Raw genomic sequence first — 14,270 nt, 5'->3', positions numbered from 1 at the left:
AATATATTTTATATATATTATAAATATATATATACACACACACACACACACAATGTTATCTCAGTAAGTTATACTTCAAAATGTAATGTTTTGAGCAAAGGATATAAATTTGAAACCTATTTCATAATGAAAATAGATAATCCTGGAATAATTGAGACTTCAAACCACTAAAAACTACTATAGATAATAAATGTATATATTTCAATTTGTCCAAAAATTTATAAAACATGTATATTAATAAAGGCTTACCTATCTTGTCTCTGTATATGAAATTGAACACATGTATGTGTGATTCTATAAAACCTCATTACAAATACAATGTAAAGATATCAGTGAGCTTACAAAATATTTCAGAACCATAAGCTCAGATTCTATAAATTGGGGAAAGTAACACCATATAGAATGAACTCCCCCCCACCTTTGTTATTATTTTTTAAACTGAAGTACAACAAAAACAACTTGTATTAGTTTCACGTGTAGAATATAATTCAACAATTTCATAGCATTTCTCAGTGCCCATCATGATAACTGTACTTTTAATCTCCTTTATCTATTTCACCCATCCTGCCATCTACCTCAAAGTAACACCTTAAAGAGTGAAATTTCTTTTCTAGAACAATGTTTGTAAAAGTTTGTAAATTATATAATGATATAAGCAATGATATAATGATATAAGCAACCTAAGGCTGTATACTATATATGCAATTACTATTATATTTATCAGTATAAGTAAGATAGAATTCCTTACCAAGGATGAATTCCAACTGTGGTTCATTTGGAGTCTTCTGAATACCTATCAATAATGGGTAAGAATTCAGATTAAAGATATTTAACTCATTATCAAAGATATATAAATACATATTACAGTGCTCCACCCTACCCAGGATGTATAAATATATTATTTGGCAGAACAAATTAACTCAGTTAATTGTCCAGACTGATAAGCCATCAGTTCTCAGGACAGGGCATAATATTTGTAGCAGAACTAAATGTGACTAAAGACTTGGCTGATCTCCTTAGCTCTAAGGCTCTAAAGAAACTCAAAAAATATTGTTTTTGTAAGCTTTGCAATTTAAAATGTATTTTTTCATTGTTAGTTTCTTTTAGATGAATGTAGACAGAGGCAAAACTTTCAAAAAAGATGACCTCACCCAAGTACTCTCCTATATAGATTTTTCTTTCAAACCATTCCAGCCTGCTGTAAAGAGTAAGTTATTAATTAAAGAGATATCTCTTGTAAGGTTATGAAGGACAGTATGGTGGTGGTTATTCTGTCAACTTACAGATAGCTCAAATCAATGTCCTGATAAATGTTTCTATTCCTTTTTATCATGATTTTTAAGAAATCTAACAACATGGCTTAGAATGAAGTGGAGGGAATGTCTGAGAACAAAAGTAAGGAAATGGGAACATGTAAGGGTTAGAAGGCAGCGAGATCCGACTGCGAGGTGATAATGTGGTATAATGTGATAACATGGATACCTGACGACCACGCACAGCTCGGGGTCTTTTTAAACAAGACTGGATGAGGACTTGGATACCACTTATTACAACTCATGGGTGGCCAAAGAAGCGAAACTAAAATTAATGCAAAAGTAAACTATTTGGTAATAAATGTAAGAATCATTTTCTTATTTATTTCTAAATTGAAATAAATGTAAAATCATTTTCTTATTTATTTCTACTGGTGCATTTACCAAATACAATTTAAATTTACTAATATTGGATCACTAATATATTGTTAGTACCATTTCTTTGTATAAAATCTATTTGTTTTTTATTTACAGGGCTAACTTTTTTCTTCTTTTTTTTTGCTTAGTAGCCATTTATTTTTTCTCCTGTTGACATTTCACAATACTATGATTAAAAATATCAGACTTTCCAGAGAGATGAGACTTGTAATCATTGGGTAGATCTCTGTTCATTTCAAATAATGTAGATTTTTTAAAAGACTATTAGTAACTGCTGTAAGCTTTGACAAACAAATTTCTAGAAAACATATTCAACCAATACTGTTTTCTTTAGATTATTTTTTATGTTTTTAAATGTTTATTATTCATTTTTGAGAGAAAGCATGTATGCACACATGTCCACCAGTGGGGGAGGAGCAGAGAAAGAGAGGGAAAGAGAGAACCCCAGGCTGGCTTCACTCTGTCAGCACGGAGCCCAATGTGGAGATCGAACATATGAAACTTGAGATCATGACCTCAGCCAAAAATCAAGAGTTGGACGCTTAACTGACTGAGACACCCAAGCTACCCTTTAAAGTTTATTTTTATGGTGTAAATTAAATACTCTCATTTAATTTGACATATATTTGAAAGCGATAAATAAATGGCCAACAGGACTCTTGAAAAGAAAAGGCACAATTCATGCTAAACAATAAAACCTAAACTCTACAATTTGAAGCATAATAGAAAACATACAATTCTTCCTATGATTTTAATGACTTGAATAGCACAAATAACAACTGTAATGTCTAAATGCAAATCTTGGCCACATCTCCATGTTTGCTCTATTTATGTGACTTAGTGTTCTTGAGTATAGCAGTGACAATCTACCTGTCTAGGGTAACCATTATGTCCTAATGCTTTCAACTTAAATGACTTTGATTTTAAAGAGAACATTTCTATATTCTAAAAAATAATTTCACATGAGATTACATAAATGCTAAAGAGGAGGTGTACTTAAAAAGTATTTATTAGTGTCTTAAAAAAAGTATTTATTAGTGTCTTAATATACATTCAATAACTTTGATGCTACTATTTGATATTTCATAGACTATATTTCATAGTCCATTTCATAGACTATCATCTGTCTCACTCACGATAAAGGATCAGAATCACATCACAGACTCACTAGGACAAAATAAATGGTGCAAACAAAAAAATAGTTAATTTCATGCCATTTGTTAGAACCCAGGTTTCTGTGAACACATATGAATGTATGCTTAGTTGACTCAATTTACATTTTCAGAGAATTACAGAGAGGGGAACACATATACTTACTTGTGAACTGGAAGTCCCCAGTATCATTTGCCTGGGGTGTGGGAAGAAAGTGCTGGCCTTCTTCTGATGCTCCTTCCTCTTTGATTTCCATGATCAACCTTCACAGTTGTTTAGTCTTCTAAATTTTCACGTCCAAATGTCACTGCCAGTGATTCCTGGTTTAATATAGATGTATCCTCACACTAAAGGCCCAATATCTTCTGAAATTCTGCATTTAGGAAACAGCAACAGCAAAAATCTTAGTTACTTCAGAGTTTAGTATAAAGCTAAGAATTGAAGGTAGGTAGAAACTACAGCTTCCTGCCTATCTCACCTTTATTTTCAAGATCTATCCACCTAATTTATGCCTCATGAACTCTAAGTTAAGTGGGTATTCTCTATGCAATTATTTTATGTTCATAAGAGAGATTTCTAAATCCTGAAATGTGTATTCTTCTCTTCTAGGTCATTCTGTAAAACAGTAGATAGCAATAGGGGCTGCTGCTAACCTAATATGCATCTAATTTAGCAGCAAGAGCAGATAGCATCTTGTCAGGGCATTAGCATGTTTTGCCAAGGTGAATATTACTATCATTCCTTCCATTAGATCTACCCTTTACGCTCATCTCTCCATCCACCCTTGTTAGAACATTATTCATGAGCACGTAAAGACAATTTGGCATGGCACTCTTCTTCCAATATGAGCCAAGAGCCAACAAGTAGTACAAGGGAGTTTCTAACCTCATCATTACCCATGGAGTCTTGCTTCTCTGCCTGATAAAGTTTTAATTGGTTAATGATCAGGGTCTATGGTGAAAAGAATGAATAATAACTCTACAAAGCTAAAGCTCAAGGGGAAATGAAAGTAACAACAAAATCATGAAAATCAGCATGGGGGAAAGAAAGCTTTTCCAAGAATTTAATACCCTATTATGCAAATAGCCACAAATAGTTTCAAATTCATTCTGATATTTAGCCTGATATACATGACCAAGAATGAATTAGGGAAAAAAAAATCAATGTTGTTTTAAATCAAGTTACCACCTGAATTAAAATGTATAAAAAATCTTTAAATGTCTGTCCAATGTTGTTTAAAGCGATAGTGGCAATCAAGTTTGGTTTAGAATAATGATTTAGTCTCCAACTTCACAAATCCACAGCCTTAGTCTTTGTTGTTTTAACAAAGCAGTAATTCAGCTCTGGTTTTTAAAGATCATCTGGTAAAAATTAAATTCTGAAAGCATCTTGAATCTTTAAAAAATATTCTAATAAAATTGTATATAAGTACGCATTGGTTCTTCAGGATACAACCAGGAATGAAGGCCAGGAGTAAAGGGCAATTGCACTATCAATTAGACCAAATTCTTCAAGTTAAAAATTGTATTTTGAATTAAGATAATGCTTTCTATTTTTTTAACTATTTAAATTTAGATGTGTCTTCTGATAAAGACAGACATATTCATTTGACCACATTCTATCATGAACCTATGACAATTTCATTAGCATGAGTGGGGTCATATCTGTGGAAGACTACCATGCATGTGGGACTTGGGTACAAGAACTTTGTCAACTTAACTGTACTTATTCACCAAAAACTCAACCTCTAATCTTGATCAGCTGTCGTAAAAATTAAAGAGGAGGCCTAAATAAGCAATATGGATAAATCTTAACAAACTAACAACTCAGCACACTAACAGTGAATAATTAATAAAATAAATGTCAACTCTGAGTGTGGGTGAATGTGTACCTTTGGGTGAGTGGAGAAGACTGAAGAGGCCTATAAACATTACTAATATGGTCCCATTTTAGGCATATCACCCATTCAAAACTTAAAAATAAATTCAATTTCAAGAGAATAAAGTCAAATACATAAGACAAAGATCATATAACAACCTCTTATGACTCTATTCATTTTTATTCTATCTTGTTTCATTTGAGGAGAAATTTCAGATTTGATACCTATTAACAAGGCATATGCCTCAGAAGGAATCAGTTATGTTAATAGAAAAGCTCTAGAAAACCACTACATTTTCTAGCTGGTAAATACAGCATTTACCTATGGTTATGGTTAAATATAGTAGTTCCTTTTCTGTGTCTATTGGAAATTTTTTGGTTTGGAGATCATGCACAAGAATAGTTTAAATTTTTACATACCACAAATATATTTTAAAAAGTCAGCTAGAGATACTAAACCTAATTCTCAGAGCAGAAAGAAGTGACATTAAATGTACCTATTGTAAGAGAGTGACATAACTATATTTGATTTTTAGAAAGTTTACTGGGTGTCAAAGTAGAGAACATACTAGAAGTTGACAACTTAATAAGGAAACTAACTTGTTTAGAGGTTATTTTAATATTCAAGGAAAATAAAATAATAAAGAGGATCTAAGTCAAAACAGAAGCAGATGACTAGAGAAGAGAATCTGGATTCCAAAACAAGTTATTAAATGGGATAAAGGGCCATTTATTAAATGCAGTTACCTAGACTTAATGATGGAATTAGCTACAATTTAGAATTGAGATAATGGAAGTCAGGAATTTCAGGTGAAAGTCAGTAAATATGGACCACTAAACTATCTGGAATATAAAGAAAGAGTGATTTTAGTCAAGGATGATGAGTTTAGTTCTAACCATGTTGTTTTTGAAATGTCTTCAAATATTCAGAAACAGTTAAACACATGGGTCTAGATTTCAGGAGAGATATTAAGGCTGGAAAAGTATTTTTTTGTAAATCATTGGCTAATGGTTGAAGTCAGTCAAATGAAGTCATTGAAACCAAGTACATGTAGTGAAAAAAAAGGATGACTAAAGACTGAACTGTAAGGCACAAAACCATTCAGGGGAGCAAGAAGAGAATTTAGCTGGTAAAAGCACTGACAGTGATAGGAGGAGCAGCAGAGAAGAACAACTGAGGGAACAATGTCATCACTCTACTTACTGGATGTTTCTCAAGTAAACAAGGTCATTAAGTTAAAAGATGACTTTACCAGGCTGAGTAGCTCCCACCCCTTTCCAACCAGGGAGACTGTTTGAGAAATTGAGGCTAGCCTGCAGTGGCGCCCTCTCCTTCTGCCAAGGCAAGGGAGCTAAGAGTGTCTTCTGATGACAACTCCTGGGAGCTTTGAAGACTTGTGGTACTCAGCTCAGAGGCAGACAGAGATCACCCCCAGAACAAAGCCAGTACCACCTGTGGAGTGTTCCAGTGCTACACAGAAACAAGAGGATTAATTCATAGACAAGGCTGAGGGTAGCTCCAGTTCTTCTCCACCAGAAAGCCTGGTTTGGAAACTGAAAGTCCCTCCCTCTACTGCCTAGGCAAGGGAGCTGAGATATACTGAGGAGAGTGTTTTCCAGCTCCATCTCACCTGATGGGCTGGCAACCCCAGGAAGCTGAGAGGTGGGCAGGCAAATCTAGTGGCCATGTTTAATCAGGAAACTTAGAGTGGGGGTTGTCTTGAGTTAATAAAACAAACAAAAAGCTTTATGGCTTTAGAGCAGCTTCTCCCACTGCTCCAGGGCAGAGAATCTAATTTGTAACCTCCTCATCCCTGAACACAACTTTCATCCTGCCCAACCAAGGAACCTAACCAGAGCGTATAGAAAGCTGCATAGCCTATTCAACAGCCCTACATTCATGGCATTGGCATTTGAACAGAGAGCACAGCCTGTGGCTCCCCACATCTGCAGAGCAAAACCAGTTACCTCACCCAACCAGGGAATTCGGTGCACACTCTGGTTTGATTAAAGTCACCAAATAACAAACTGTACAGGTCCTGAGTCCCATCCTACTGCTCTGCAAGGACAGGGAAATTAATTCATAGCTCTGTCTACTACCAAATACTGTACCCAGTCCTGATCATCTAGTAAGCCTCATCAGAGAATCTGGGCAAGCATAGAGCCCATCCTATAGCTTCACTAGGGTAGGGAACCAGGCCCATAAAACTATTTAACTGTTCTCAGCCAGTGGCACAACTCCCACTCCCTGCCATCCCTTTAGACCTGGAACAGCAACCTTGCTCAAAAATAGACCATAGTGACAGGCCCCACCTGCTCAAGGACATTATCAGATACACACCCAGAAACCCAAACTTAGCTGCCTATTGAAGAGCTGTCTCTACCAAAGAAAACTTGTAAAGTCTAGAAAAGGAGGCCATTACTCAAACAGGTAGAATTAATAAGGACACAAGGATACACACACACACACACACACACACACACACACACACACACATCAGGCAAATATGACACCAAAGGAAATTAATAAAGTTCTAATAACTGACACTAAATATATGGAGATCTGTGAGCTGTCAAAGAATTCAGAATTATCTAAGGAAGTTTAGTGAATTACAAGAAAACAGACATATAACTAAATAAAATTAGGAAAACAATGCATGAACAAAACAAGAACTTTGATAAGGAAATAGAAACCATCAAAAAGCAATAAAATAGAAATCTAGAGTTGAAAAATATAATAACTGAACTGAAGAACTCAGTAGAGAGTTTTAAAAGAAGACTTCACCATTGGGGGGTGGGGAATCACTCACCTGAACAATAAGACATTGAAAATTACCGAGTCAGAGGAGGAAAAAGAAAAAAAAAAAGAATGAAAAAGGGTGAAGAAAGCTTGCAGAAATTATAATACAAAATGAAAAGAAACAATATTTGCATTATGAGAATGCCAGAAAGAAAAGAGAAAGAAAAACGGACAGAAAGTATATTTAAAGTAGCAAGGGTTGAAAAAAAAAAAATCCCTGAACCTGGAGAGATAAATGGACACACAGATCCATGAGGCCCAAAAGACCCTAAAGAGCTGAATTTAAATAGGGCTACACTGAGATACTGACTATATAATTAAATAGTCAGAAGTGAAAAATAATGGAAGAATTTTAAGAGCAGCAAGAGAAAAGAGAGAAGTTACATACAAGGGAACCCCTAAAGACTATGAGCAGATTTCTCAACAGAAATTTTTCAGGCCAGGAGAGAATGTGATGATATATTCAAAATTTTGAAAGGAAATAATTGTTAACCAAGAATTCTCTACCTGGTGAAGTTGTCCTTCAGAAACAAAGGAAGGAAAATACTTTTTTTATTTTCAATTAAATTTTCAATCTTAAATTGAAGATTAGGGAGAAAAAGATATTGTTGGGGCAAGAAAAAAATCTAGATGATATAATCTGCTATAATGGGAGGAAGTTGGGGGTGAAGAGAAAATGAGGTATGATCTGAAAAGCATTAACAGAAACTTGAGGAGATTCTGCCCAATGGCCTTATTTTTATCCATTCAAGAAAAAAATGTATTTAAGAACAATGGAGTATAAAAGATTTATCAACCTGACTTCAAAAGCACAGTACGTAAAGGAAATATTAATAAATTTGACTACACTAAAATAAAAAAAAATTCTGTAAGTACAAGATACCACAAAAACTGAGGTAACAAATTATACACTAGAAATATATTTGTAACAGAAATTTCAGCTCCAGTTTAGGATATACAAAAATGCAAAGACTATTACTCCCACTATAAACTCAAGAAAATGCTGAATATATCAAACCATAAACATTTCTTTAACTAATCTGAGAACAGAAGTTTCAGAGGAACCAACTAGCCTGAAACCTAAGAAAAGGCAAATGCCTTCATGGAAAAGAGCTTCCCTCCACGGAAGGAAGAGATGTCAGGCCTCATATAAGCTGGTAATAATAATTCAGCCAAAAATATTCAATGACTTACTGAAGGTCAAGGGGGACTAATATGAAAGTACAGAGCTACTGAAAGCCATAAGCTCAAAAGTAGGCTGCATTCGCTAACAGACTTTTCTTCATCCTCACAGAGGCTCATGAGGAAGATTGGGAAGAAAGTGGGAATCTGGAGAAAGTGTCCTTTGGTGATTCAACTCTATGGGAGGGGAGTAGCCATCACTAAAGACACACCACTTGGATCCTCTTCCCTATAGAACAAAAACTGCAGACTCTATTGCCTTCAGGGCATAGATGGAGACTCATTGCAACTAGAAGATAGAAATAAGAGAGGTACAGAGAAGTTTCCTGGGATCAGATCATTAGAGATTCTCTGATCCTCTATTGCTAAGAGAAAGACAGGACCACTGAAAAGCCTCATCCTCAAGACCCAAGAATATAGATTTTGCCTAAGATCGAGGTTAAAAATAGGACAACAGAAAATGTCTCTACTCCTACCAGTCCAGTAAACAGTAGGAAACTACTAACAGCAGCCTACCACTGGAGGAGGCATAAAAACATGAACACTAAACCTCTCTTTGGTAGAAGCTCCCCAAAAAAGCCTTAAGTGGAGAGTAGAGAACAGTCTCCAGACACCCAAACCCCACTATGAGTAGAAAGGAATGTTAGAGTTATTTGAAACTGGTGATGCACTCAAGGCAGCCATAGTAACAACAAAACTCAAACCCAGATCTGTTACTGACTAGATTGACTCAATTTAAAGGTGTAGTAGGAAAAGAGGAAGGCCCACTCCGAGGCATAGGTACTATTTTTTTTATATTTTACTATCCTACACACTACACAAAAAGATGAAGACTAAGATGAACAGTCAAGAGAAAAGAGGGGAAAAAAGCAGTTAAGAGAACCAGGTTAATATAAGACCCAAATGTTGGACCTGTTAGAAACAGAATATATTTAAGACTCTAATGGAAAATGTGGATGACTTGCATGACCAGATGGAGATTTTTAGCAGAGATAGAAACTATTGGAAATGACCAAATACAAATCCTAGGAATGTAAAACACAGTAAGAGAGGAAGAATGCCTTTGACAAGATCATTAATAGTTATGATACCATCAATGAAGTAATCAGTGAACTTGAAGATAAGCTAATAGAAATTACCCAAACTGAAACACAAAGAAAAAAAGAAAAAAAAAGACACAAAGAAAAATGAAAATGCATACGAGAGCATTCAAAAGCTGTGACACAATACCAAATTAAATATATGTGTTATTTGAATCTCAGAAAAAATAAAAAGACAGAATAGATATTTGAAGAGATAATGGCCTAAGATTTTCCAAAAATATTAAATTTCAAAATACCAATCCAAGAAGCTCAGAAAACACCAGAGAAATGACATGTACACAAATATACCCATAAACAAACAAGCAAATCAAACAAACGATAAACTTCTATGTATATCACAGTCAGTCTTTTGAAAAACGAAGATAAGGAGAAAAAATTTAAGGTGACCAAAGCAAAAAAAAAAAAAAAAAAAAAAAAAAAAAGCAAATTACATATAGAGTAACAAAAGTAAGAAAATATTTTGGACTTCTTGTTTAAAAGTATGTAAGTGACATCTTTAAAGCACTGAAATAAGAAAAACATCAACCCAGGATTTTATACAAAGTAGAAATAACTTGTAAAAATTAAGAGACACAAAGACTTTTATCCAGACAAATAAAAACTGACAAATTCATTATCAGCAGATTTGCACTGCAAGAAATATTAAAGGAAGTTTTTCAAGTATGACATAACAGAGAGATACTTGAATCCACAAAAGAAATGGAGAATGCTATAAGCGATATAAAAGAAAGTAAATATTAATTTAATCTTTTCTTGTTTTTAGTGACTATAAAAGATAATTGCCTAAGGCAGGGTTTGGCACACTTCTATTAAAGACAGATAGTAAATATTTTAGGCTTTTTGGACTATACGGTTTCTGTCACAACCATTCAACTCTGCTGTGGCAGTGTAAAAGCAACCATTGGCAATACATAAACAAATAGGCATGGTTGTGTTACAGTAATATTCTATTTGTAAAACTAATTAATATTCAGGATTTGGCCTGAAGGCCAGAGTTTGCCAACCACTGGCCTAAAGTAAAAATAGTAGTGATGTATTATATACTGATAGCATATATAAAAGTGTAACATATAACATCAATAGCAAGAAGGGTGACAGGGATGAATGGGGAGTTATTGTTGTCTAGTTCTTACACTAAAAGTATAGTATACAATTATATCACTAAAATACTTGAAGGTAGATTGTAATTAAAATGTTTATGACAATGTGGGGAGTAATTACTAATAACTTTTAAAAATAAGTATAAATAATAACCCAATAATGAAGGTAAAATGGAATAACAAAACATACAAAATAAATTTTAGGGGCGCCTGGGTGGCGCAGTCGGTTAAGCGTCCGGCTTCAGCCAGGTCACGATCTCGCGGTCCGTGAATTCGAGCCCCGCGTCGGGCTCTGGGCTGATGGCTCAGAGCCTGGAGCCTGTTTCCGATTCTGTGTCTCCCTCTCTCTCTGCCCCTCCCCCGTTCATGCTCCGTCTCTCTCTGTCCCAAAAATAAATAAACGTTGGAAAAAAAACAAAATAAATTTTAAAGCAGAGGAAAAGAACAAGACAGATGGAATATATAGAAGACAAGTAGCAAAATGTTTTTAATCCAACCATGTCAATAATCACATTAAATGAAGGTACACACACACACACACACACACACACACACCAATTAAAAGACAGAGAAGATTATCAGCTTGAAAGACCTGACTATATGCTTCATAGTTATAATGAAATATAATGACATAGTTAAGTTAAAAGTAAAAAGACTGAAAAGACTGAAACAATTATATCATGGAAACACTAATCAAAGGAAATTGCAGTGACTATTGATATCAGATAAAATAGATTTCATATAGCACACATTAGTATTATATAAGGATAAAATTGTAGTTCACCAAGAAAATGTAACTATCCTGAAGGTAAATGGGCCTAACAATAGAGCTTTATAATACATGAAGCAAAAACTTAAAGAACTGAAAAAGAAACAGACAAATCCACAGTGATATACTTAGAGACCTCAACATTCCACTCTCTACAACAGATCAAACAAGTAGATAAAACATCAGAGGATACAGAATACTTAAATAACACTACTAACAATTTGACCTCATTGGTATTTATTAGACTTCATCCAACAACAGAATACATATTTTGTTTCAAAGTACACATGGAATGCTTACTAAGATTATATTCTTGGTTATAAAACAAACCTTAATAAACTAAAATAAAAATGTGTCTGTTTGTACATTTAAATCAGAGTAAAATCACTATGCTACATATAAAAATGTGCTTAAAGGGAAAGTTATATTATTAAATGCTTATATTTAGAATATAAGTTCTCAAATCCATGATTTAAACTGAAAAGCAATTCTACTTATAAGCTTCTATTTTAGAAAAATTATTGAAAATGCATACCAGAAGATAATGGAAGGAATGTTCATAATAAATCAGCCTCAATAAAAAAATATTGAAACAGGCTAAAGGCCTGTCACTAAGAAAGTAGACAAATATATTGTAGCCTATTCATTCTATATAAAATGAATCTTCATATATCAACATTGATTAACTTCATAAAGTACAGAGGAGAAAGAGTGAGGAGGGACAGGAAGACAGAGGGAGGGATATGATGGCACTTATAGAAAATTTAACAACATGTAAAATAGTACTCTAGTTCTATATTGCGTAGGTGTACATACATATGAAGTCCAACCACAGAGAAATGCATGATAAACACTTAAATCAGAATAATTATGATATTTGGGGAACAAGTGTGAGGGATGTGATCAGGAAGGGGAACACAAAAAACTTCAAATGCACAGGGAAAGTTTTGTTTATTACACTGAGTAAGTACAAAATGTCTCTATATTTTTCATTATACCTTTGGTACATCCTAAACACTCATTATACATTTAATTAACTAAAAAGGCAAAGTCATGTGTTGAGAGAAAATGGGGAAGAAGGAGGCTGGAGAAGAAAAGTGGAGTTCTGAGCTAGCCTTTAAGAGTACCAGATGAGGGAACAAGTGGAGGCAGTTTTATGGGGCCAGCTGGGCCTGGAGACCACAGATTTATAGATATATGTGTGTGGCTTTCTTCAACAGTGCTCAGCAGTCTTGTGGAGAAGGATAGTTTCATTGACAGTGTAGGGGTTTTGCCTCCTGATGAAGTGAGAGAATAGTGAAGCTAAGACTGTAATAATACAAATATGACCAAACATCTTTTTTAGGTTGTATTGGGAACTCATTAAAGGGGAAAGATGTAACATATTGGCAGATGAGAGAATAATTCAGTTCTGAGTAATGAGAAGTCCAAGGTATTGCCATGGGTATAAGTAGATGGCTGAAATGGCATGGTATTATTGGTCACTAGGGCTAGTAAGAAAAAGACACTGTGCATCAAGGATGTTCAATGGGTTATTCCCATGGAAACTGAAATCTCCCAGGAGGATAACAGGCAGGACGTGTTCTCATAGAAAAGTCTGAAGAAAGCAGAAGTTTCACCAATGAACATGACAAATAGGGGTGGAGGAGTGGTATAGCCAGACATCAGCAATCTTACATGAGGTCCTAACAGCTTAAGGGGACTCTTGCGACTACTAGGAAAATAGTAGCCCAGCCTTCAGTCCCTGTGGTTTGTGGCCTGTCTGTATTAGAGTAGGCAACTAGGAAGCAGAAAACCCCAGAAACCAAGTTTCCATTAAGACAAAAAGACACAGAAAACATTTTCTGAAGAGGTAGAAGGCTAAAGAAACTGTTTTCTATAGGAATAGAAGACCCTAAGGACATTATATAACATTTTTAAAAGTGAGAAGATCAGGGGAAGATTGAGTCATTTGCCCATAGCAAAATGAGGATGACACAAGGGGCAAGGATACAGGACAGGGGGTGCTTGTGGTTTAGGTGCTATCCCAGGATGACAGGAATATAAGGCATCATATGATGGTCTGTGCCTGGGTTCTAACCAGAAGGGCATACCTCTGGTTAAAGAAATTCCCTAGCCTGTTCAGGCTGAGGTCTGGGCAGGGAGTGTTGGAGGCTCACTGATACTATGTACCTGTGGCTTTTGTTCACCTTTCCAAACAGTGCTTTGATATAAGATGTTGAATAAATGATTAATTCCTATCCATTTCAAAAATAAACAGAATAGCAAGTCTCTATTATGGTGATTGTATAGTCCTTCAGTAGCCAACCCACTAAACTTGTTCACTTCATGTCAGTATCCTGAAACTTCTAACACCAGGACATTCTGATAAACCAGATATAATTCACAATGCCAAATCACTTGAAAACCGTCTAAAACCCTGCAATTTACAAGATGGAATATGAATGGACAGGGCTTGTAAGGATCAGCCAAATGCTATATAATGTCAAGAAGACATAAAACCAGGAATATTATTTACCTCTGCCTTCTCTGTTTCTTTTTCCTCATGGCAAATGTCAGGGTACTTTGAAAGCTACCATCTTCATAGGATAATTA

The 14,270-nt window shown here is 34.9% G+C and overlaps 1 protein-coding gene across 6 annotated transcripts in view; it reads right to left on the bottom strand.

Moving 5' to 3' along the window:
• The window catches only part of INPP4B (inositol polyphosphate-4-phosphatase type II B), a 778,175-nt gene that overhangs the window by 367,065 nt on the left and 396,840 nt on the right, over positions 1 to 14,270 (bottom strand). For all 6 annotated transcript variants that reach the window (XM_086704171.1, XM_086704175.1, XM_086704169.1 and 3 more), the window contains 2 exons: positions 3,009 to 3,216; positions 749 to 793 (listed from right to left, as the gene is read on the bottom strand). In XM_086704171.1, the coding sequence (XP_086560297.1) occupies positions 749 to 793; positions 3,009 to 3,099 (136 nt within the window). In that variant the 5' untranslated portion in view covers positions 3,100 to 3,216. The remainder of the gene's footprint in view (positions 1 to 748; positions 794 to 3,008; positions 3,217 to 14,270) is intronic.

The sequence above is a fragment of the Puma concolor genome, chromosome B1 (genome assembly GCF_028749965.1).
Source record: "Puma concolor isolate L17-30 chromosome B1, mPumCon1.1.hap2, whole genome shotgun sequence".
NCBI lineage: Eukaryota > Metazoa > Chordata > Mammalia > Carnivora > Felidae > Puma > Puma concolor.
Note: the sequence above shows the minus strand (reverse complement) of the source record. Positions and strands in the feature narration are given on the sequence as shown.